The sequence below is a fragment of the Seriola aureovittata genome, chromosome 23, assembly GCF_021018895.1.
Source record: "Seriola aureovittata isolate HTS-2021-v1 ecotype China chromosome 23, ASM2101889v1, whole genome shotgun sequence".
In the NCBI taxonomy this organism is placed as follows: Eukaryota; Metazoa; Chordata; class Actinopteri; order Carangiformes; family Carangidae; genus Seriola; species Seriola aureovittata.
The window spans coordinates 2705051-2731144 of NC_079386.1; the positions used below are offsets into that span (position 1 = coordinate 2705051).

At 42.6% G+C, this 26094-nt stretch overlaps 2 protein-coding genes and 1 pseudogene across 2 annotated transcripts in view; 2 read left to right on the plus strand and 1 right to left on the minus strand.

Moving 5' to 3' along the window:
- The first annotated feature begins 81 nt into the window (after positions 1 to 81).
- Positions 82 to 3589, plus strand: LOC130164853 (putative nuclease HARBI1; annotated as a pseudogene).
- Positions 3590 to 4016: 427 nt separating this feature from the next.
- On the plus strand, positions 4017 to 19042 carry trappc14 (trafficking protein particle complex subunit 14). Its single transcript, XM_056369811.1, has 12 exons — positions 4017 to 4684; positions 10338 to 10421; positions 10875 to 11004; positions 11491 to 11577; positions 11796 to 11916; positions 12169 to 12316; positions 13845 to 13906; positions 14368 to 14540; positions 14840 to 14982; positions 15525 to 15715; positions 15954 to 16118; positions 16311 to 19042. Exons 1-12 carry the CDS (start codon positions 4232 to 4234, stop codon positions 16312 to 16314), a joined length of 1761 nt encoding a protein of 586 aa, XP_056225786.1. The 5' UTR covers positions 4017 to 4231; the 3' UTR covers positions 16315 to 19042.
- A 431-nt stretch (positions 19043 to 19473) lies between these two features.
- Positions 19474 to 26094, minus strand: part of zanl (zonadhesin, like) — a 29460-nt gene continuing 22839 nt past the window's right edge. Inside the window, exons 43-50 of the mRNA XM_056368533.1 lie at positions 25380 to 25541; positions 25153 to 25283; positions 24799 to 25001; positions 24536 to 24671; positions 23480 to 23617; positions 23133 to 23229; positions 21232 to 21275; positions 19474 to 20237 (exon numbers count right to left, since the gene is read on the minus strand). Of these exons, the coding sequence (XP_056224508.1) occupies positions 20182 to 20237; positions 21232 to 21275; positions 23133 to 23229; positions 23480 to 23617; positions 24536 to 24671; positions 24799 to 25001; positions 25153 to 25283; positions 25380 to 25541 (967 nt within the window). The 3' untranslated portion in view covers positions 19474 to 20181. The remainder of the gene's footprint in view (positions 20238 to 21231; positions 21276 to 23132; positions 23230 to 23479; positions 23618 to 24535; positions 24672 to 24798; positions 25002 to 25152; positions 25284 to 25379; positions 25542 to 26094) is intronic.

The following is a 26094-nucleotide window of genomic DNA, read 5'->3' on the forward strand; positions in this document are numbered from 1 at the left end:
ATAATCTGAGACTCAATTTTCCCACACTTAAATTTGGCTTCAGTTTGGTGATTCATCATCACAGTGATGTTTGGAGGCAGAATGGAGCAGAGCCAACACGTGGTCATGATCCTGGATCGTCACACCCTGTACCGCATTCCTTCCCTGGTCACAGTATTCACAGTATTCACCTGAGTGAGAGTCCACTCTCCACCTTAGAGGTTGATCAGCAGACAGATTCTTGGAGACCAATAAAGATATTTTGAATATTTGAGAGTTAAAAGAAATCAGATTGTTCATTAATGACCTCAAACATTTCAGTTCATCCTCAGCGTCAACACACACCCGTATATCTGTGATGAACTGTCTCTTGTTGCTATGATGAAGTATATTGAAAACAAATGAGCAGGACCACAGAATGTGTAGCTGACTGAGATGAATCAGAGTTTCCACTTATTCAGTATTAATATTATAAATAAATCAACTGCAGGTTCAATAAGTTTTCTTCAGTCAGACATGTCAACTTTGGATACAACATTTCTCCTAATATGCAGATTGGTACAAAATTCACCTTTTGATTTAAGTGACCCCATGACCTTTCCTCTAGTGCCACCTTCAGGACGTTCAGCTCCACTGCTACGGCTCTAAGAACAGGAAGTCATCAGTTTGACTGGGGTCGGGATTTTATTTGCACCAATGCCGTCACTTTATAGTGATGACTTCTTATATTACGGGGAATAACTGGACTAAACCCAGCAGATGTTTCTCCACTGAGGACAAAACAGCTGCAGTCACAGAAACAACAGGGTTTTTTGTTTTTTTTGCCTTAGGACGTCATATAATGGACCAGGGCTTCTGTATTTATTACTCTGTTTGTACATACTGTATTTATCAGGTTGTTCTCTGTAGAGGTGACGAGGGGAAGAGTGTGTCGGTCACAGCACGATGGAGTGCTGAAGGTACTGAAGACAATGTGTGAAAGGTGAATAGCACCTGACAGTGGAACAGTTCATCACCCTGAACAGAAATCAGATTATTTCATGTGTTTAAACCACGGCAACCAAACCTCAGCAAAGTATCAGTGGTCATGCATCAAGAAATACACACATTAGCATTACTGTTGTTATCACAACATCACGAGATAAGAGACATGATAATCCAATGAAAATGGTTTGGTTTTGTTATCAAGCTGAAGACAAAAACATGCTCTATAGTGCAGCAGGTAACTGCAGTATTCTTTCAAATGTGGATACAAGCACCAAAATTGGTATGTTTATTTTTCAGGTACCATTAATTTGTAAAATATTTCAAAATTTCAAGATGGCTGCAATTTCTGGCTTCGGAAACACATATTCTACCACACAATTTTACCAACGAGACAGATTACAATGATTTTGCAATTGAATCCTGTGTATTAGACTATGAGGATGTCAATTTATCTGTGCAATTTCTAATACGTAATGTGAACAATGCTACATAAAACACAATGTATTTGTAAACCATTTATTATGAATGATGAACTAAAAGTTCAGTAACTTTTTAGCGCTAGGTTAGTTAGGGAGTTTTTTTGGAATATTTCTTTTTTGTGAGTCATTTTTTTTTCACCTTCTACAGTGTTAAAATGAAGGATCTGACACCTGGATTTTTCATATGAAAAATAGTGAATGAACTTATTGCAAAGAAATAACATTTCCATGCCAGAAATGGTGGCCATCTTGAATTTCCAAGTGGCTAAAGTGTTTTATCAAGAGTGATACCCAAGGAGGAATTGTTCCAAGTTCAGCACTTGTGTCATCATTTGAAAGATTTACGTAAAATATGCAGTTACCTGCTGCGCTACTAGTTTTTATCTAATTATTATCTCATAATAATCGAGATAATAGACAGATGCAGATCTTGTAATTTTAATATATTGTCTCTTACTTATAAGATATTTTCTAATGCCAAGTCACAGAAGTCACAATGATAAGAGAGTTGTTTTTTTTCATTGGTGGATACAATGTGGTTCTGTACACACTGTGTATACACATTTGTGTTAATCTCGACTCACACTCCCAACACACACACACGTTCTCTGCTGATAGGTAACAAGATAAAATGAAAGTGTCTTCCTAAGCTTTGTTTTTATTCTTCCAGGGAAATGTCTGGTTTAAACATTTAGTGATATGGTACTGTGACTTATTTTGTAGCTCGTTACAAAGTATTCAAGTTTTCATAACGTGAACTTGTTGTATGTTACATAGTGTGTAAGAATGAGAATAAAAGGTGCGTCTTTGTGTCAAACCTTCAATCTCAGTTTTCAGAGGCTCTGGTTCCCAGTGTGCCTCACCTTTGATCGTATTCATCTCTGTCTACTATCCCCACATCCCTGGGTTGTGACTGACAGGAAGGACGTGGATCATCTCTCAGCCTGTTATGGATTTGACTGAACTGGAAGGAGTTCATTCAGAGACAGGAGTGTACCTTGGCTTGGATCTTACTTGAAACTGCATATATTTGTTGAAATTTGTAGTAGATGACGCTCTTTGTGTGCATCCACTGAGTTGTTTTTTTTTTTTCTTGTACTGAATAAACGCAACATTTCTTTAACGTCACTCCCCCGTCTCCTCAGCTCCTTGATTCTGTTGATTCGTTCAGTTTTCAGCAGCTGGATGAAAAAGTGATCGATGGTTTCAACAGGGATCTTCCACTGTTAAATGCTCACCGCGTAGTTTGTATGTAAATGAATGAAATGTTCATTTTACTCATCAAAGTATGTTTACGTCTTATGGAGTAGGCCAGCCTGGCCAATCAGTTTGTTTCATTTCCAAGGGATGACCGGATTTCTCAGACCAAGCGCAAGTTCTTACTTTTGGGAAACATGCCCAGTGTTACTGGGGTTATCGACTGCACTCATGTGTTTATACAAGCACCCCATGAGAGAGAGTGGGAGGACATCAACAGAATGGGGGAGGCACAGCATAAACATACAACTTGTGGGTTACGCTGACCTCATAATCATGAACTGTGCCGTGAAGTGCCCTGGGTCTGTCCATGATGGCCGTATCCTGAGGGAAAGCACCCCATACAGAGAGCTCCAAACCAACCCAGCAGATGGCATAATATTAGGAGACAGCACCTATCCACTCCTACCATGGCTGATGACCCCTTTTCTTGCATCAAACACACCGGAGCAGGCACGCTTCAACACTTCTCACCGCATAACAAGAGATGATTGAGCATTTAAATGGAGTTCTGAAGAGGCGCTTTGCATGCCCTAAATACTTGCGAGTGGAACCACAAGGAGCGTGCAACATAATACTTGCCTGTATTGTCCCTCACTGTGATGAGGTTTATGACGCAGCTGAGAGCTGAAAACTCTGACACACCTCCAGCTGTCTCTCAGAATGAGAGACTTACTGGACAAACAATAAGGGAGGCCATTGTTAGAAACTAGTTTTGGTTGTGTCATTGTAATTAATATAAAGTGTCAAATGAAAGTTAAAATTGAATATTTTTTGTTGGATTTTGACAGCTCTTTGGAGGATTATTTTAGGGGAACAAAATCCTTTTTTTTTAACCTTACTGTGCTGAAAGGTGTAATAGCCTAATTTCTTCTTTATCCACTTTGTAATGGTTAAAAAAAATCTGTTGCAAAATATAAATAAATAAATGTATATATACTACATGATAAATGTTGTTTATTTGACCAGTTGAGATTTAATTTAAATTACATTTTGTTCCTGAAATCCACCCTACTGCTGGGGTCAGAATAATCCTCGTTTTTTGGATCAAAGTTATCCCAATCCTACTAAAAAGTTTTGAACAACACAAACTGAGGGTTTGATCCAGATTAAAACCAAGATTGGATTACGTGATCTAATCTGATATCAGAATCCGTTTTTAGTTTTGAACAACCCATTTTCAAGATTTGATCCAATCCATTATCCAAAATCTGATCAGATTGCTTTTGAACAACTGGGCTCTGGGCTCCACTGTTGTCTGGTGATTGATTAGTTTGGTCTGGTGACTGCTCTGTTTCCATTAACCGTCCTGTGTGTACTGTGAATGAAGGAAGTGAAGCGGAGAAGATTGACACAATCACAATTTTACACAGTGTTATGATATGTGGACTGTTGTAGTCAGCCTGTCTCTGACTCACGGTCTTTTTAACAGAAATGAAGATGTCGTGACCTCTGACCCACGGTCTGTTTACATGGCAACAGATGGCTAATAGTTAGCTTGTGCTAGTTAACGTTACTTAACCGTTGAAATGATGGAACCACTCTGCGACTACTTCATGTATTTTCCTGCCGCTCCGATATCAAGTCTCTCGGACCCGGCGGACTTCACAACTCTTCCCCGGAGACGTCACCTGTACCTCGGGGAGACTGTCCAGTTCCTGTTGGTGCTGCGGTCCCGGGACCCTGTGAGGAGGGATGACGGCTCCGGGGTTTTACCGTGGAGGGACCTGGGGGAATCTCTGTCTGCTCTGGCGAGTGTGTGTGTCGCCGAGAGCCGGCAGCAGAGTCACGGTGAGTGCGAGCCAGACCTCCAGAGCAGCGAGGACAGCGGGGAAGAGGGGCCCGGGGACAGGGAGGCTGGAACCACAGACAACCGCGAAACAAGACCGGAGAGCAGCCGGGTTTTCAGACAGTGCAGCCCGCTTCTTAATCACAACACCTCGGCCACTGGTGGACGACAGGATGGCAGGGAACCGGTGAAGGTAAGGTGGGAGTAGTTTGAGAAGTTTGTCTCCTAGCCCCGTGTCCACACATCTCCATATAACAGGGCTCTTAAATGTTTTGGGACATTTAGGAGAACTTAAAGTTATGGTCTGTAACTTTTCTTCATTTTAATGTCCAAAAAAAAACTATGTTATATTATATATAACGACCTATGTTATAAATGTTGTTGAGTTGTGTTCTTACATTGTTACAATGTTTCCATCAATTTCCAAACCATAGTAACGGTCCGTTGCATTTGGTCACCTGGCAGTGACGTCATATCATCTTTGAGCACGTGTCAGTGTTGTGTTTGTCTTACAGAAGTTCAAAATTTAGTTTTATCTAGTTGTGCGCCTCATTTTTACTTTTCAGTTTTTATTCATTTATTTCTGGTGAACAATTTGTTATTTAGTCATGTTGACAAAAACAAAGGAGCATGTACACATACACATGTACAGACATGGGGACCTGAGAATTGCCATTTAGGAAACACAGTAAGCGGCAACATGGAATCTCCTTATTGAGAATTTCAGATAGTGAAGTAAATAACTTGTAACCAGAAATAGGCATTATGGCAGGGTGCACGATTTCTCCATTGGCATTCACAATGGCGATGGAGGTAATCATTAGAGATTCTAAGTGGGTTGTAGGTGGAGAGAGGCGGCAGGATGGGATGCGCCTTACACCAATTAGGGCCTACATGGATGACATGACGTGGATAACTACAACGGTGCCATGTATGAAAAGAGTACTTGAGAGACTTTATAAAAACTTAAAGTGGGCTAGTATGAAAATCAAGCCTAGTAAGTCTAGAAGTATCTCAATAAGCAGAGGGAAGTTAAGTGATAGGAAGTTTGTAATAGATGAAGAGGAAATTCCAATAATTAGGGAAAAATCAGTAAAGAGTCTAGGTAGGTGGTACAGGGCAGACTTGAATGACGGAGAACAGGTAGTGCAGTTTCGGAAGGATGTTGCTGAGGGACTGGATAGAATAGATAAATCAGGGCTGCCAGGAAAGTTGAAACTGTGGTGTCTGCAGTTTGGGTTATTTCCCAGGCTGATGTGGCCACTGTCTGTATATGAGATTCCAATATCCACTGCGGAAAAAATGAAGATTATGGAAATTATGGAAATAAGTTAGCTTTTACATTAGGAAGTGGCTAGGTGTTCCTAGATGTTTAAGCACAGTGGCACTGTATGGGAAAGGCATACTTCAGCTCCCAGTAACTAGTCTACTGGAGGAGTTTAAATGTACCAAGGTTAGGACAGAGCTCCTGTTATCTGGGAGCAAAGATGCGGCAGTTAGTAAGGTGGTTCCAAACCCAATCAAGGGGAGAAAGTGGAATCCAAGAATCGCAGTGCAGGAGGCAGAAGCAACGCTTAGGCATACAGAGATTGTGCGTAATGTTCAAATAGGCCGGGGAGGCTTGGGGCTTGGCCCAAGCAAACCGGTGTGGAGTAGAGCAGGTCCCAAGGAGAAGACAAAAGCTAGTCGTGGAGCAGGTTCGTAGACAGGAGGAATTATTAAGGGGTGCTAAGGCAGTGGCCCAGGCTAAGCAGGGACAGTGGGTGAATTGGGAAGGTGTAGACAAGAAAAAGCTTAGCTGGAAAGAACTCTGGAGCATGGAGGAAAGTAGTATTAGATTCTTGATAGGGGCAACTTATGATGTACTGCCAACTCCCCAGAACCTAAAACTCTGGGTAAATGGAGACCCACTATGTTCATTGTGTTCAGGTACTGCAACTTTAAAGCACATTCTGTCAGGGTGTAACGTTAGTCTGTCGCAAGGCAGGTATACGTGGCGACATAACCAGGTTCTAAAAAGCTTAGCTGCAGGAATTGAAGAGTTACGGAGGCAGGCAAATTTAGGAGGACCTAAAACAAAGAAAGTTGCAATCAAGTTTGTTCAAGAGGGAGAGAAAGTTGGTAAGACAACAAGAAGGCAAGGCAGCTTAGAAGGTGCTTGTGATTGGGAAATGCAGGTAGATTTAGGAGGAAAGCTTCTTGTTCCCCAGGAAATAGCAATTACAAAGTAGGGTTGCACGGTATACCGCGATACTAGAGTTTTGAAAACGGTACTATACCGGCATTTAAAAACAAACGGTACTTTTATTTCATTTTATTGAATGCAAATGAATTGGTAAATTGGAGCCTGTCTCTTTAAGCACAGCGAGGCCAGCGAGTGTGACGTAGTTGCCCGAGAGGATTTAAGCCGCGTCCCACGCGCACTCGCATGCTTAGACTGAGGAGGAAAGAGGAACGACAAGTCGCGTCTTAGACAGACGGAGCGGGTTGAAGAAAATACCGTAGATAGAGATGGCAGCTGCAGAAAAGCCCGTACTTGTGGTCAAAATGGGGGCCCGAAGTTCGGTGTGGAAATATTTCGGGTTCAAACCGAACGATAAAGGCGAGCCACTGAACCCAGAGGCACCGCAGTGCAAGCGGTGCTACAAAGTGTGTCTCGCAGAAGGAGCCAACACTTCAAACCTGTCGAAACATTTAAAGGACAACCATGCGGACTTGTTCCGAGACTTCAGTCAAGAACGACAGGTGATAATGTTGTTCACCTGTTCACTGCACTGTAATGTCAATGAAAGAAGTACAAAGCCCCTCCCAGCCCAGTAGTAAACCTACAGTAGCCTGCAAACAGAGAGCTAAAACATGTCCATGGTTAATAAATACATTAAAAAATATATTTTTTTAAAATTAAATTACATTCTTTAAATATTTAAATAACCCATTAAGGCAATACATAATATAATGAAATATTTTTTACAAAAAGTATCGAAAAGTATCGAAATACATATTGGTATCGGTATCGAAACAGAAATTTGGTATCGTGACAACCCTATTACAAAGCTAAGGCCTGATATAGTCTTGTGGTCTAGGAGTAGAGTGAAAGTATATTTCATAGAGCTGACTGTTCCGTGGGAGGCCTTAGTTGAGGAAGCATATGAAAGGAAAAAGCTCAGGTATGCAGAGTTAGGGGCAGAAGCAGAGCAGCGAGGATGGAAAGTTAGGATTTGTCCAGTGGAAGTAGGATGTAGAGGATTTGTAGCAAGGTCTGTTGTCTCTTTGGTAAGGGAGTTAGGAGCAAGTGGACAGAGTGTGAGGAAAATTGTAAAGGACATGTCAGATGAGGCAGCAAGATCCAGTCAGTGGATTTGGATGAGAAGGAGTAATGGCAGCTGGGGGCCCAGCAGGGGTAGCACTTAGGATAGACAGACTCTTAGGAGAAGCAAGGAAGAAATCCAGGAAGAGGAAGTGTTTTTAAGTGGGGGTGTGGCCTGTGTGAGCCTCTTTGAGGCCATGCGGTTAGTCCAGGTGAGGTGGCCTGTATTGTTTGCTTGTATTGAATTGGTTTGTAGTGTGTCTTTGGCTGTTTAGGTGTTTGTTTGATGTCTTGGAGAGTGGGGGAGTAGGGGTTGGTAGAGCACAGCCTAACCCGGCGGGGGAGAGTTTAGCTCAAAAGGCATCTCTCCTTGACTCTACCTCCCTCATTCAAAATGGCCGCCACTTTCTCCAACTGTTTAGGGGAGTTTGCTTGCTGAATCTGCTTAATCTGCTAGTGTGTTTTGTCAGAGTTGATGATGGTGTTGTTTGTGGAAAATATTGGTGGTGTGAGGAGCAGTGATGGCTGGCATTAGGGGAGTGACTCTGGGACGCCAGTGATCACTGTCTAGCCTCCTGGAGGTGTCGTGGGACCAACTAGACGAAACACTGGTGAAAGGAGGTTCCCACCTGATGACCCCAAAGACATGTTAGTTATCACTGCTCATTAGTCTGTATAGCTAAATTAATAGTTATCATAGGACATGTTAAGCTTAGGGAGCTATTCACTGAGTCTGGTCCATTTTTCTGTAGCACAAGCTTCTTGTGTTTATCATAAATTCAAAAGGACTGAACCTCAGAGAGTCCCAAGATCATAAGTGTTAAAGTACATATAGTATAGTATAGTATACACTGACATGAAGGAGATGGAACAAACTTATGCCGATGTCTAATTATAGGTGTTAAATAAGTTCTAAGCACAAATCTTAAGTGAATGGTTTGGTGGTTTTGAGGCTTGTGTAATATTCCTCCAGTCATTTTGCCAGGTTGTTTGTATTGCAAAAGGTTTATAGGAACTTTTCATTGTCTGGGAATACATTGCAGTTGACGTAGTTCCCTTGGATTTGTTGGTATTGTACAGCTGCTTTGTGATATCATGTTTGGAAAGTTCAGAATTCCATGGAACTTTGTACGTTTTTAAGGCAGAACACAGCTGCAGGTAAAGATTTTAGATCTTGGTTGTTTTCCATTTTTGAACCAGGTGAAGGATTTTTGTCATTGGGCATCTGGATCTTTAGTTATCAGACAAAAAGAGCTGAATAAATGTTAGATAGCTCAGCTCCCAACCGTTTGAGATGTCCTGTGTCAGCAGAACTGTGTTGGAGAAACACTGATTTTTAAAGTGAAACTGTTTTGTTATTGTTATTCAGTGTTTTTACTGGTTAGAATCAGCTGGTCTGTTTGTTGTGGAGAGGAGGAGATCTCTGGATAATTCAGCAGGTAAAAACCTGCTGAACCACTGACACTGAAGGAATCAAAACCAGTAGAAGCTGACTGCAATGGTGGTGAAGACAACAACTCCCACACGAATTCACAACATCACCAAACTCCATCTTTTGTTACTGTTTAGATACATATTGCATTTTTTAACTACAAACTCATCGTCACCATACTTTCTACTGGCCCACCTGCAGGGTGACAGGAAGTTCCTGTGTCGATGAGAAACCAAACCACAGTCATTTATACACTTCCTCTGCACACTGACCCTGCTCTTTGTTCTTCTGTGTTATTTGATTCTCTCTGATACAAGTGCCTGCGACCTCTGTTATGTAATCTTTCTGCTCCAGTTGTGTCCAGACTTGAAAGTGTAGTCATGCCTTCAGGGACTCAAACCCAGCTCCAGTGCTGTCTGCCTGCCAGACTGCAGACATCACACATGATACTGACAGGCTGCTGCAGCTTTACACACTGATTCCGCTCTGACCTCTTCTACAAAAGCCTTTCCTCTCACACAGTTAGTGACAGTTCGTATAAACACAACGAGGCTGTAAAAGCGGACTGGTGGGTAGATCGGTTTTCATGTTCAACATGATGATGTTTAACGTCCCAGACAACCTCTTTAGACGCTTGTTAGAAACAAGATGTAAAAGCTTAAAGAAATCCGGACTGGAGTATTTACTGATATATTTTACGTTCTGAAATGAAAGGTGAAAATGTATTGAGCTTGTGTTAACCACAGACCTTATTTCACTCATCTAACCAAACATGCATTCAAATTCAAAGAATTTCCAGGTTTGTGGACTCATTCCTTCCACAATCTGCAGCTCTGTGAGCAGTGGTCAGTGCCCCCCTCTCTGTCTCATCAGATCATGTCTTACCGTCTGTTTCTCAGTGTGTAAACAGTGATGTCATTGCTCCTCCTGTTATTAGTCGCTTGTCTCTTCCTGTGTTTCGACTCCTGTTCCTTCTCCATTGAACTCTGTATTTTCTGTCTGACCCATTTAATCCACTTCATCATAATTACCTGTCTGCCAATTAATTTCACAGTCTGTGAAGCTCTCTGTCTGTAATGACATTGTGTCCTCTGTGTCCCCCTGCAGTCTGTTCTGGTGCAGGACAACCAGATCATCTTCTGTCTCACCGTCTCTCTGGACAAGCTGCCAGTCAACACACTCAAAGCCAAGGTCAGCCTCTGCACTGTGACAACAAGGGTTGGAGGATAGGAGCGTGTACACTGAGAGACCATATAAATACTGTGGCACCTGACCTGTTGGTATCTGTGGTTGTATTAGACTGTTGTGGGAGTACGACTGTTTCATGACTGTTGTATTTTCAGTTTATCTGACATTTAATTCACTGGATTATGTTGTCGATCACTTCATCTGCAACTCTGTTCTCATTGAATGGATGTCTGAAATCTGGATCACGATCATAATCTGAAGTCACATGATTCAAACTGTGAACATCCACTACAGTAAAATCATGGACACCAGTACACAGCTAAGGGTTGTGTGATCAATCAGAATAAGTAGCCGCTAATGAACTGAAGTCTAACTGTGTGTGTGTGTGTGTGTGTGTGTGTGTGTGCGTGCGTGCGTGCGTGCGCGCGCGTGCGTGTGCGTGTGTGTGTGTGTCAGATCATAGTGACTGTTTGGAGGCAGGAGGAGGAGAAGGTGGAGGTGAGGGAACATGGCTACCTGACTCTTCTGCAGCTCAGAAGTCCAACACACACCTTCAGACAGGACCTGAACACCTTCAAGGCACAAGGTACACACACTTACATACACACCAGACAAGAGTTGAGTGGAAGGTTTAACTTACCTGTGTTCTTTAAACTTACCAGCTTTAACTTACAGAAACCAGTCCTAATAGATTTTAGGTTTACAGTGACTGCTGACCAGCTGTAGTGATGTACACTGTTGTCTCTGGAGCTGAACGTTACGCAGACATTGTCTAATTATTTATCAGATAGTGTGACTGTGATGAGTCAGGACTTTTGTTATATGAATATTTGAATGTCATTTTTACTGTAAAACATAAAAAACGACGATGATGTGATGTTTGTTGTGTCTGAACCAAACCAGCTACTTCCCTCTCACGTGTAGAACGCCTGATTATGACACACTTTACCTTCGACAAGCTGAGTTTGACCTCCTGTGATTTGGATGTTGCACTTGGCCACGCTGTGATTTTAGATCATGTTTTATTAACTGTTCATTCGTGGCTGTGTCTGTGTGTTGTCTCCATTCCCAGTCAACACCACCCTGAACGTTCTTCCACCTCCCTCTGTCCAGTGTCAGCAGATCACCGTCTCTGGGAAACACCTGACCGTTCTCAAAGGTAAAGCAGCAGCTCGCTCACTAATAACATGAAATACGGCTCTGTTCTGTGGAAGAGTCTCCGTGATACCATGACTGTGACAGTGAAACTGAAGCAGCCAAAACGGAAATCACTCACCATTCATCTGGTTCATTAATGTTGTTGTGTTGTTCATGCTGACGATGATGATGATGATGATGGTGGTGGTGGTGATGAAGATGATGGTTGTCTCTCCTTAGTGTTGAACCTCAGTTCTCAGGAGGAGGTGTGTGTCAGAGATGTGAAGATCCTCCCTAACTATAACTCCTCCTACCTCCCCATGATGCCAGATGGGTCAGTTCTCATTGTCGATAATGTCTGGTAAGTACATGCACTGACTCTCAGGTAAAAGAAATCAGTTGATCCAGTGGGTGGGTGGGGGGGGGCTTTGAGTAAAGGGACATATGCAAAGACTAAAGTGAGGATGCTCTGGAGTATAATTGATGGATTGTTGTTAAATTTAGTTCAGATATTAACACCCCCCCCCCCCCAACCACCACCACCACACCCCTCCTTCCCTTGCCTGGATTGTTCTCTTCTTGTTCACCTCTTTGTTTCCACTTCCCACTAAAGCCACCAATCAGCTGAGGTGACCATGGCTTCATTCTATCGGATGGACAGCGAGTCATCACGTTTACCCAGCAGGCTCAGTGCCCTGGAGGAGCAGAACTTCCTGTTCCAGCTGCAGCTACAAAACAAAGCAGAGGAGGACTCCAGTGAGGTGAGAAGACGTGATGAAGGCCACGTCAGCTGCCTTCATCTCTCTCCTATTTCATGTGTAAAAAAAAAAAAAAATCAAAGAACTAGAGAATCAAAAACCTTTTAAAGCTAGAATTCCTAATGATTATATCTCAAGCATGTGGCTGGTGTTATTCTGTATTTTTCTTCTCGAAGACCAAAAAAGACTAAAACTGTCAGACTGTGTCAGTCCCCTCCAGCTCTCTGACCTCTCCACCCTGTCTGTGATCTCACACTCAAAGCCACTGGTTCCTACTCAAGAGGAAACTTTTTAAAACAAGACTAGGTCAAAACCTGGTTTATGTCTGGACCTCCTCTGATTTTATAACTGTGATGTCGTCTGACAAAATCACCAAACACATAAGTGAAAGACAAAGACTGAGCTGTGATTTCAGCTGGATTTACTGTCACATGGTCACTCAAGGAGAAAGTTAGAAGAGACTCAATATCTTTCTTTTTTTTAAGTTATTTTTTCAGGCTTTTGCCTTTATTACAGTCAGAGAGAGAGAGAGAGAGAGAGAGAGAGAGAGAAGATGACATGCAGCAAAGGGCCACAGGGACCTTAGACAGCCTCTCTCTTATTCTGTCTCTCTCACGGAGCGCAGCCTCCGTCTGGATCCACAATAGTTTAGTCTTTATTTACTTCAACTCCAGAACGCAACAGACTTTTATTAGATGCAAGTCTTTATGTCTGACTCCCTCTGTTTGATATGTAGAGTTGGTCATAGTCGTTAGTACGAAGCCTCGTTAGTGATGACTTCTCTCTCTCCCTCCCTCTCTCCTGCTCTCTCTGTTCTGTGTGTCTTATGTTTGGTTATTCCTCTGCCTCCTTTAGTAATAATGATACATGTGATGAAGGTATTTTATTTGCTGTAATGGAGGCGAGGCTCAGTGTATAGGAAGTGCTCTTCCTCTTCCCTGCTGTTCCCGAGCAGCCGGGAAACCAGAGCGGCTCAGTAGACTGCTTTAATAGATCCTGTTTGCACCAGAAACAGTCAGTCAGGGTCATTCTAGATTATAGGGCTGACCCTGCTGTTGCGGTCCAGCCAAAAAAAGAAGAACTCTCAGTAATGAAACAGCTGCTCTCTGTGGTTTTTAACAGATGTTTCTTAAACAGGAGGAAACTGTGACTTTGTTGGGGACTGTTTTCAGTAGCAGATTAATCCATATTTGGCGCTGTAGTGTTTGTGGCAGCAGGACGGTGTGTGTGTGAGTCAAATCAAAGTACAGTGTGTGTTCATGGTGATGAGGGAACATGTGTGTGTTTCACTGATGTGATTTAACATTGTGGAAACAGAAGACCAGGCTTTGATACACAGACTGTTTTTTAGTAGTCATTTAGTGTTTGATCTGTACATGAGGTTTATTGACAATAAAAATAAAGAATATCACCAGACCTGTCGTTAAAGGATTAAATCATGTGTTGTAATGACTTCATTGTGTGTGTGTGTGTGTGTGTGTGTGTGTGTGTGTGTGTGTGTGTGTGTGTGTGCGTGCGTGTGCGTGTGCAGGGTCTTGAGGTCCCATTGGTGGCTGTGTTACAGTGGTACACTCCAGCTCTACCTTTCACCAGGTAACTGTTCCTCTTCTGTTCAACATGTGGAGCCTCCACCTGTAATGTTGAATCAGTGAGACGTATGTAGAGTGATTACAGAGTTAGCCTTTGATTTTATAAACCTCACGTCAGCAGTCTGTGTGTATACACCAGAAAAACAAAACCTGGTTTAGGAAGAGGGCTGGTCTGGGCTCTGTATCAACTCTATATTACACCTCTCTGGTGCATGAGGATATGAACAGCATGCTAAATGCTACATGCTACACGTTTTTGTGTATTTACTTTATTTTTATTGTTTTGATTGTTAAAAGTTTCTAATTATCAAAGAAAAAGAGTTTTGATCTGTGATAGTCCTGGTCCTGGTCCTGGTCCTGGTCCTGGTCCTGGTCTTACTGGAACATCATTAACACAGCTAGTTTCACCAAGTCTTCCATGAAAACGTTCTGGTGGAGAAATGAAAACAGCTTGTTTTCTCTCAGATACATTTCCAGTTGCTACTCGCTGCCCAGTATTTGTCTGGATCGTCCCCAGCTGGTGATGACAGCCTCCTGCCCCAGTGCCGTCAGGCCTCTGGAGCACTTCTGGGTCAAATACACCCTGCTGAACAACTTGCATGACTTCCTGGCCGTCCGTCTGATCTGGAATTCTGAAGGTGAGGAGCAGACTCGCAGTCTCACTTCATACCCTCCACTTCATCACCGAGTGAACAGACCCCAGGTCATGTTTAGGGGAGTGACTGATGAAGATGAATTCATGCAAACCTCCTGGAAAGTCTTAATAACAACGCTTTAATGGGGAAAATGTAAAGTATGATGTGTTTAAAGAAGCAAAGTGTGGGACTGAGTCATTCTTATTAATTATGTTCTGAAGAATTGACAGATATTTGTTGACATTTATAACTTTTCAATAAATATTATGACACACGTCTCCCTCTCTGGCTCCGCCCCTCAGCTCACAGTCGTCTGTGTCAGCAGGACCCCAGGGTGGGAGCAGTGGTGTGTCAGTCTCCTCTCAACAACCTGGGACAGTGTAGGAAGGGCTCCACCCTCTCCTTCACCGTGGCCTTCCAGATCCTCAGGACCGGACTCTTTGAGGTTATACACCTGTCTGTCCCTCATCACCTGTCTGTCCCTCCTCACCTGTCTGTCCCTCATCACCTGTCTGTCTCATCATCATATTGCTTATCTGTCCATCATATCTTTATATCCTCCCTTTCTCCCTTCCTTCCTTCCTTCCTTCCTTTCGTCCTTCTTCCTTTTCTTCTTTACTTTCTTCGTCCCTCCCTCCCTTCTTCCTTCCGCCATTCCGTCCTTCCTTCCTTCCTTCCGTCCTTCCTTCCTTCCTTTCCTTTCTCATGACACCTCTTGATGTGCAGTGACCATAAAAACAAATGGATAATACACTGCTAAAATAGACAAGAACAGAACTCAAAGGTCAAAGGTCAAGGTCACTGTGACCTGACATTTTTGTCCAAGAATAAAACTAATGACAGTGTCTCATTAAATTTCTCCAGAGTCTTCTATTATCTGTATATAATCAGATAATACATGGACAGACGGGATGTGAACCGGTGACTCTGGTTTACAACAGCAGCACTGTGACATACAATAATAATCAAAGTTCTTCTGTCCTGTAGTTAAGCCAGCACATGAAACTGAAGCTCCAGTTCTCGGCCGCTGTGTCCACTCCTCCTGCGGGGCTTCGCTCGTCACTGAGGAAGTCTCCGTCGTCATCCAGCTCTGCGGCCAGAGAGCTGCTGGACAGACAGAGCCTGGGCCGCTCTCAGAGCTTCTCCCACCAACAGCCGTCCAGGTCGCACCACGTCAGGTACGGAGGATCTGTGGGCACCAATCAGCTGCGTCCAAGATCCCTTTGTTAAGACTGAACGTTGTGCAAGACAGAAGAGAAAGCAAATGTTGATTGTGTGTCTCCCCTCACCCTGACCAGAAATTGATGATACATTTAGAAACAACTCCCTGGGCTAAAGTCAAATATCAGACTTTAACATGATTGACCCTCAACATTCTTGTCTGTCATCATGACTCGGTGTCTGTGCTTGATCCAGGTCAGGCACTGTGATGGAGCGTCGGGCTGTCACGCCTCCTGTTGGTTCTCCAGTGTGCAGCTCCCTCTCACTGCCCCCTGACCTCACCCTCATTTCACTGGACAAGATAGCCAAGAGAGAGTGTAAGGTGTTAGTGCTGGAGCCAGTCCAGGAGGCACACTGCAGGTAGGTGGACCGGCTTTAACACAGTGTCTGTTGATGACATGGTCTGTTACAATTAACTTATAAAATACAGGGGGTCAGGATGAGTGACTGTTTACTTGCAGTGAGTTCAGTTTCAAGCTCCAGCCAAAGAATGGACGAGTTTAAAAAAAAAAAAAAAAAAAAAGTAATTCCTGACTCTGCTTCTCCTGTCAGATGACGTGGAGTCGAAGGTCATACTGAGACACAACCATCAGTGTTTGATCCTCCTGTCCGGCCTTCAGAGCCTCGTCGTCTGCCTGAAGGAGACGTGCTGCATCAACCGGACCTGGACCGAGTGATGGTGGTGAGGAGGGTGGTGGTGGGGCAGAGATGATCACAGAAAAGCCCGTCTTCATTTCACCGGTTTATCATTTCACTGAACGACTGATTAGATTTATTTACTTTTATTTTATTTTATTTTATTTTATTAGCTTTTATTAGCTATTTTCTGGGTGATTCTGTTGATTTTTAGGGTTTTATTAAAGCATCGTTGACTGTTTTTTTTTTTGTAATGGCAGCTCTTGTGTCCTTGTACGAGTCAGGAAACCCAGGTGGATCCATTTGTCTGTATTTTACTAGAGTAACTCTCCACCTGCTAGCTTAGCTGCTCAGAGCCTAGACCTTATGGATGATCTGGATCACTGACTGTGAGCCAGACCTTATGACCTCACTGATGCTCTTGTGTCTGAATGGGATCAAATCCCTGCAGCTGGTTCAACATCTGGATGATCATCTGTTGCAGATGATGATGATGTCAGAGTCAAATATTCAACCATCACATGTAACTATCAGTTGAATGTTTGGCTGTTCAGTGTAGTGTATGTTGCTATGTAGAAAGCTAGTCCCCCAGGGCAGAGAGAGTTTGTGCTAAGCTAAGGTAAGCTAAACATGTTCTGAAGCTATTTCTGTGTTGATCTACTGAATCTGATTCTGGGTCAGATATAGCTAAGGGTTGGACTGCTCCTTTAAATGAGCTGTGTACTCTGAGTTTCATCCTCTGTTGTTTCCTGTGTTAAACTGAGGTGATTTTCTAACTGCTGGACTTCGTCGTCTGTTTACAGATGAGAACAGGTGACGACCTGAGGGGTTGTTTCCTGTATACACTCAGTTTGACGTTCACTGGGATGTATTTTTTTCAAATAGGACAGAATTTCAGTGTGAGTGTGATGCAGGTTTACTCATTAGTCTTTACACTGGTTTATTTAGTTCTAATTCTTAGTGGTGTCTATTTATTATTAACGTTAAAATGTTTTACTTTCTTTAGATTTGGGTTTTAAATGTTGGATCATGGTGTCAGTGCCTTTTACAGTCTCCTCATTTGTTGTCTGTTTGTCTCCAGCTGGGGAGCATATGATAAATAATAATACTGACATTATGAACCATGAAGCTGGAGGTGAGGAGCTGAATTTCATTTTGCTGTGGAACTAAATCTTGAAGCTGGACCACAGTGAGACCAGATTTATCATCAGTGCTCTGATGTAAAAATGTGTTTAAAGGAGCTGTTAGTAAGTTTTGCTATTGCTATATAGCTAACGTTAACATTAGCAGCTGTTTACTCACCAGTCCAGAAGAAACGTTGTGAGTTCAGCATCAAACTTCATTACTTTACTCACCAGCAGCTGTCTCCAGAGGTGGAAAGCAACCCTCTAGTTTTGCTTTTATTTCAACCACTTCTTTTCTTCTACTGAAACTTCAGTAGAAGAAAAGAAGTGGTTGACTAGCTGGTCAGCCAGTCCTTTCACTGCACAGGGTTTTATAACCTCAGCAACAACGGCTGAAGCTCTTGGCGAGACTGGTCAGTAAGCAGCTGTTGATGCTAACGCCAGCTTACAAATCTCACACCACATGTGCGTTTATTAAGTTTCAATTTTATTAATGAGCAACATGACAGTATTTCATGGCTCCTATGATTTCCTGAAAACAGATACACTGTAAGGAGGGAAAAAGAGTTTTAGTCCATGTTGAAACTATTTAGTTTATTTTGTTGTTCAATTCCAGACGAATTTACTGAAGAGACGTTAAAACCTGATTGACTGGAAACACTGACAGACATCTGCATGTAGCTATAGATGATCTATAATCTATATATCAGGTAAATGTTCATGTTTTTTCAGAATCTTTATTCCTCAGACCCCTTCACTTTTACTTATGTTGCAGTCTCATCAGTCATTTCTCCATAAAGACAAAGTATTTTTTTGTCATCAAACGCCTCCTGATGACGTTATAAAAACTGTTTGCACCAAATCATTTAAAAGAACAGCCAATGAGAGAAAGCCAACACTCAGCCGACCAATGGTGTTACTCCATCACTCACTGAGTCACAGACATAAACACAGCCACTGATACAGCAGCTGCATTAACACTGCTGTCACTATGATGTACACTCCATTGTGATGTAAACCCTTAAAGCTTCCGCTGCTGCTTGTTCACAGATGTGGATATGACCACACACATCTGGAGAGTTAATGTAAATGGTGAGGGGGAAATGTGTTAACCTCTGATACCACTGTGGTTTGGACCAATCAGTGTCCTTTGGGGGAGGAGCTACAGGCAGCTATGGAGAGGTGACTGGTCATGTTTGTACCATTCTACCATTCCAGTGTTCAAACAGCTCCACACTGAACACATCAGACCCCTGACATACAGAGTCTCATTCCTTAAAATGTGGAGCTGTAAGACTGAGACTTGAATAGTGGATTAAACTGAGTCTGGTTGAACACAAAAAATCTGAATGTGCCTTTAATTTCATTCTTTGGTTTTGAGCCTCATTCGTCATGTCTTAAATGTCTTTTGAGTTATTTTCAGTGTGAGGAAGATTATTGTTGATCTTTAGTGTCACATGTTGGGATGCTGGGATGTCATGTTTTCTTCCTGCTGTTCTAATAAATAAAGCGCTGATGGATAAAGACTTGTTCTTTGTTTGATATCCTTCTGGAGTCAGACTGTTAGGCTGATGGGAAAACCTCGACCCACTGAGCTCTTAGTAAAGTAACTCTGAACCAGATCTATGAGTGTCTGATGTTTGGACTGATGAAGACAGGGTAGAGGTCAAAGGTTGTTCTTCCACTTCAGGTCACTGTACATCCAGCTTTGTTAAAATATCAGAATCACATTGGCTCACTGAAAAACTCAGAGATTACTGGAGGAAACTAAATGTTATGTTTAAAAGTTGTCTGTCATAATCATGCGGTCAGTCAGAGGCTGAATGGATTATTGATTAATATGAGTATTTTTTTTAATATATATATGCATGCAATATGTGTGAGTATGTATGTATGAGTGTGTATCTATGGATGTATATATGCGTGTGTGTGAGTATGTATGTATGTGAGTGAGTATGTATGTCAGTGTGACAAGCCACTCCACCTGTGTATTTGTTGCTTCCTGTGTGTGGCTGCTTCCTTTTACAGGTATTAGAGGTGGGTGTGGCCAAGGGTTGTCAGTACCTGGGCTCATCAGCAGAGCTGAACTGACCAGAACCGATAATAATCACTATATTTTCATAAGACTATAATGTTTATACCTCTGTTATCAATCATTTATTTAAATGATTTTATTGTTGATTCTGACTGTAGAGAGACAAAAGGAAAAGAGGGATGATAGAAGAGGAATCACATGGTGTGTGTGTGTGTGTGAGAGAGACTGACTGACTGACTGACTCTGACTGACTGAGTCACTGTTTGGTATCAGACCTGCTGGGTCAAAGGTCAGGTGACCAGCAGACTCATTAGAATTTGTCCTGTGGGGGAACGTGAAGATCTAAGTTCAACGTGAGGTTAATAAAACACTGAGTTTGATCTGTTCTGGACGTGTCATTGTTGTATAACAGAGACACACACACACTTACTGTTTTGTTCCACTCACGTTTTATTCCACACACACACTAATACATTAATAAGACACACACTCCTCTGTTAACAGGAACACATCTGACAACAGTTACAGCTTTACAAGGTTAAGTTAAGTTAATAAAACAACACATGGGCAAATGAACCATATCTATATATAAAGACTACAACAACCTACTGAGCAGCAGGTTTTACATTCACATGGAGGTCATTTTGTCATCTTTTTGCTTATTCATGTTTGTATATGGAGAACCTGGAAGAGAAGGAAAGAGACACATGTTAGAGCTACACAGATCATCACCATCAGGACACAACAAGCTCTGAAATCAGTCTCCGAGCGTCCAACACACATGGAGAGACATGGAGGGCGATTAGTCTTTTTTCTTAGGAAGGTTCAAACAGTGAAATGAGCTGAAGTATCTGAGCAGCAGCCATGATCAGAGCTGCTCCACTTCTCTACATGATGAGGACAGGAGCTTCAGTGCTTCCTATCTCATCTCCTTTAGCAGAGGAAACACTGGAAAGGAGAAATACTGCAGCAACATTTAAAACGCAGCTGTTTTATGTTTGTGACACGATCCAGAACTGATGGAAATCCTTGTCTGATCCACTGAAGCCAAATCCATGAATATAGATTTCTTTTCTTTAAGTCTAGTGAGGAATCATTAATAAGAACAAGCAGATTGAATTCATAGTTAACAATATCATCACCATAACAAAATACTATAGTCTATACATAAATGTTTCACTAAATCCCTGCCCATTGTGTAAAGCAAATAATCTATTTTCTCTATTAAACAATTTTATAAAAATGCCAAAAGTGCTTAAGTCAGGAAACTATATTACCTTTATTATTATATATCTTTATAAATATTATTACATATTATTATAAATATTTATTAAATATATATATCTATATGTAAATATATTTACACTGCCTTTGGTCTATTTTCACTAAGACACTTTAACTGTATTTCTGAATGCTTCTTTTAATTGTTGCTTTATATGACCGGCCTGTTTTATTTTGCTGCCTCATGTAAACATGGGTTTAGAAAAGTGCTCTATAGATAAATAAATAAATAATATATACTATAATTTATTCTGGCCTTTGCTCGGTAAGGACTTGTAAGGACTAAAAACTCTGTGTTAGATCGTCTGTGTGAAGTTTGTCTGCTGACTCAACGTTGTCTGAGCCCTGAGGTCAAAGTTCATCTTATTTCTCTAAGAACAGCAGTGATGATTCTTACTTGCTGATTTCATGCTGAACTTCTTCTCTTGAAGCTTGACTTTCCTGTGGAGACAAAGAAGCCAGGTGAGAAACCTACAGGTGAAACATGCAGGTAGAGCAGAGGACACAGGTACAGATACAGGTCAGGTAGAATAAAGGTCAGTGAATCACACCCATCCTTCCCAGTGCTGATACAGTATGCTCCCAGAGAGTTCCCCCAAAAAGGTGATGAATTATAACTTTGTCTCACCCACTGTGGGATGATTTCTGCCTCTGAATTACATAAACTTGTGACCTGGAAGGAAAATGACACTTTGTCTTAACTGGTCACGTCCCTGCTGCCGAAACAAGGCAGAGGAAAGAAGTGAAACAAGTTCACATCATCACCCCGTCCTACAATATGATAATAAAAATCTAATAGAAACACATGTGCAGTACACCAGCTGTAGTTTGAGTTGGTTTACATCAGTAGACAAACAGCTGTGTGGGAGACTCCTTCAGCTCCTGTTCTTGTTGTGGTCTCCGTCTTCAGTCTGGTCTTCAGCAGGTGGACTCACCGTCTGTGTTCATCCTGCTGCTTCTGTCCGTCTGTCCCTAAAATCACTGTTTGGACACTTTGTATGGACTTTGTTTATTTCCTGTTTCATTTTGAAAGAACGTCCCTTGTGTGTCCACTGTTTTACTTCCTGGCTTTGTCTAGTTTCCTCTTCGTTGCGATAGTTTCAGTCTTTCCCTGGAGTCTCCTCCTGCCGCCTGTGTTTCCTTCACATTCAGGTAGTTTATCTGTTTATGTCCCTGAGCGTTGTCTTTGTTTTTACCTTAACCCTGGGTTGGTCTACCTGTTACACACTGCGTCGTTCCATCCAGTAAGCCTTTGTGTTTTATTGTCTCTGTGGATTTGTTGGTTGTGTTTGGTCCTGAAAGCTAACTGACTGTAAGCCACAGAAACTGACAGAAAACATCAATATATATTCCTGTTCCTTTCACAAACACAGCCTTAGAAAGAACAGTCAGACTTCAGGTAGACGTCGTCTGGATTCATCTGTTCCACAAATACAGTTTACTTCTTGACTATCTTATGACAGACTGTGGTTCGATGAATTCTGGGTAAATTCAAATAAAAAAAATGGCTGACCGAGGAACTGCATCCTACCACTCTGCTCTGTTTACAGTGTATGAAGAGTGAAACAAGCCAGAGCCATGGTTTCCTGTTTCTTGTTGTTGGGTGCTACTGGTCGGCGCAGGTGTCACTGACTGTTGCCATGGTAACATTGGTCTTATGTTAGCCTGGGGGGGGGGTAAGGTGTCTAATGTTTATGGCTTAAAATGAGTCAGTCTTTAGTTTCGTGAAACAGTCTGACTAACATTAGACTGGTCTATGAGCAGAATTCAGGTCGCTCCACTCTCTCCTCTCTCATTCTGATCGAGGTTGAGTTTAGTTTCATCCGTCCGGCTTTTCCCAGGTTTCTTTCAGTAAACTGCAGACTGGCCTTTCTGTGTCTGAGATTTACCAGGAGTTTGCATGTTGTGAATCCTCTGTTATTGTCCTAACGTCTTCTCATCGTTGACATGCCCTCCTACTTCCTGTAGAGTGTTCCTCACCTACTGTGCAGCAATGGAGGAGATTTTCTTCACCATGAAAATGATTTTCTTTTTTCCACCAGATTTCTGCTGTATCATTTTTATAATCTTCACTTTCATGGTCTCCTGTTTTCTCCTTGTGTTCAGGGACCACCTCATTCTCTACTCTCCATCAACTCCATGTCTGAACAACCACCTGCTGGAGTGACAATCAGCTGACCAACGAACATTGAGGTTTCAATATTTTCACACAGGTGTTTCTATGTTGCACTGATGTAAACCTGCTCAAATTACAGCTGAGACGCATGTTTGTGCACCACAGAAGCAGCTGAAACTCACTTGGCTTTGCGGTTGCACACACACACAACAGTGGTCACAATGATGATGATGGCAGTGAGTGAGACCAGGACCGCGATCAGGATGATCCACTTGGTTTCTGTAACAAACAAAAAACAAACAAAAAAACTTTGACTCCTTCTGCCAACAAAAGCAAAAAGTCTGTACCATTAAGTTTTTTACTGTTCCTAACTTTTCATGCCTGTTTTTATTTTCCAGGTAGAAACTGCTCTAACACAGTCCAAGACCGACTCCCTCACTCAGCTTAAGTTAAACTGTCGTGTAAACAGCACAGTCGCTGTAGAAGCTTATTTATTTGATGTGTGTTCATCCCCTGAAGAGTGACGTACCCAGTCCGTCACCCTGCGTCACCTCCACCTCGCAGTTTGCGCCCTCGAAGCCCTCTGCACACTGACAGGTGTAGGTGCTGTTGCTGGCTTCTTTGCATGTTCCTCCGTTCTGACAGGGGTAACTGAGGCAGGGACTCGCTGCAACACAGAACAGGATCCGGTTTTTACACTTCTCTCTCACAGTCGTCATTCAAACACAAACACAGTGGGCTGTTTACCAAAGCTTTAACGTGTTTCCCTGCAGTACTTTAAATATTGTAAAAAGGTTGTCAGTGAAGATCAACAAGGCTCCAGAAAACCAGATCCAGGGGCCGGTTTCACAAAGACAGACTTTGACTGTCATATGACAAAAGTCAGACTTTGGTACAATGAATTATGGGTAAATGAAAACTTTCTTCAATAGAAAAAAAAATGGCCGAATGTGGAACCACATCCAACATCCTCAGCGGAAAATGTTTGTCTTTTGGAAGAATTCAAGAGTTACAAGGACATTTTACTTTGCAAATTGAGCGAAGAGGGAAACGATAAAAAGAAAAACATGATTTTGGTCTCTAAAAACTCTTTCCCTTGTCGTTGCTCTCTATATACTAATGTTAGCAAACCACAAATTGTGAGCCATGTTTTCCTGTTTTTTGTTGTTGGGTGCTACTGGTCAGCGCAGGTGTCACTGATGGTTACCATGGTAACATTGGTCTTAGGACTGAGTTAGCCTGGAGGTAACGCGTCTAATGTTTTTGGCTTAAAATGAGTCTTTATTTTTGTGAGACAGTCTGACATTAGACCAGACCAACACTACAGACCAGTCTGACATATCTCTGTGAAACCGGCCCCTGATCCACTGTTAGTGACACACAGATTCAACCTGAATGATCGCTGCAGCAAACATTTGCTATTTGAATAAATGTGTACGATAAGGAAACTCGCTCACAGACCTGTGTACATTTTAATATTTCATGAGTCCTAATAAAATGACATTATTCTTCTGGGTGTTGATGGCCTATCAGCCCCTGTTTACCTCACATGCTGCTAAAGGGACGCACACACACACACACACACCTCTGTAGCAGTCACGTTTTAAGTCATAGATGGTGCAGACGTAATTATCTGGGCAGGTCTTGGGTCGGCACGCGGCGCCGGTGCTCGTGCATTCACAGGTCTGAGAACAGTCCTCGGTCACAAACGTCTCCTTCAGCTGCAGGATGGAGGGAGAAAGGAGAGAGGGAGGATGAAATCAAATCAGATCACATCATCATCATCATCATCATCATCATCATCATCATCATCATCACAATCAGTGCTGTAACTGTTTGATGACTTACAGGGTAGTATCTGTCGAGGAAGGTGCAGCCGCACTGTGTGTACGGCACGCAGATGCCCTCGCTCATGACGAAGCCTGCGGCGCACTGGCAGCCCTCCACGCAGGAAGAGGTGTCGCAGTCGGAGGGTGCTGCCAGGTTGGCGCAGGAGGCCGGGCAGGGCGACATACAGGAGGAGTAGGTGCTGTTGGCGTCACAGGAGAGAGCTGGGAGAGAGAGAGAGAGAAACCACCATACTGTCAAGCTAGATGCCGTTTCCAGAGCCACAGAAAGACGTTCACAGATGTACACAGATGTTCGTCCTTGTGCTGAAACACTCTCCGCTGTCCTCTGACCTAATGTGTATGTTCAACCCACCACAGTCCAGCTGCTTCCTCCAGGATCCCAGTTTGACTCCGGCCTCCTGACAGGCGGCGGCGTACGCTTCATAACTGGCACAACGCAGCGCTGCACTGCCGCGCTCAGCACACAGGTCAAACACACAGTCACTGAGGGAGTCACACACACACACACACACATAATGAATACAGGGAGGGGTGTTAGGTGTATCAGGTGTTGTACATGCTCCCACTCAGACTACTCACTCCTGGTAGGGTCTGGGAGGCAGGGCGGCATGGCAGGCAGCAAACGGGCCCTTGGAGTCAGACAGCGCTCCACACTGAGCCGCACTGTTGTAGTCATTGAGCTGGGACTCAGAGCAGTCTGACGTCTCAAATCCTGAGTCTGGATCAGTCTCCACCTCTCGCCTGGAGACGGATGGAAAGGAGACAAACTAATCAATGATAGCAACACTGCTGCTCCTCATCTCTCTGTTACACGTTCTCAAAACAAAACCAGGATACTAGTGTGCACGTGAACACACTCACTGAGATCATCAGCTTTCAAGGAAGATATTTTGATGAGAAGTTAAAAGAGAAAACCAGTGGCAGCGCACGACTCCAACTCCTGAGTGAGATACTGAAATGAGCTCTTAATTTCTGTTCCATACAAGCTGTTGAATTCAGATCTTTAGATGCACTGGATGATGTTTATTGAATTGAAGAACCTCCTTTTTTATAGAAAATGTTCTGTTCTTATCATTCTACTTGTTTTCTGGGGTAACTAGTTTGGTAAATAAAGTCATATAGACTCAAAATGTCTTCCTCTACCCTTTGTGTGCTGTACATCCTCAAGCCTTTATATACTGGATAGTTTGGATGTTCTCTAAGACAGCCTTTTCCTCTAAGTTTCGGATTGTAAAGCCGTGAGATGGTGGAGGTTTATATAAGAGTTTGTTCTTGAATGTCTAATTTGCTGTTC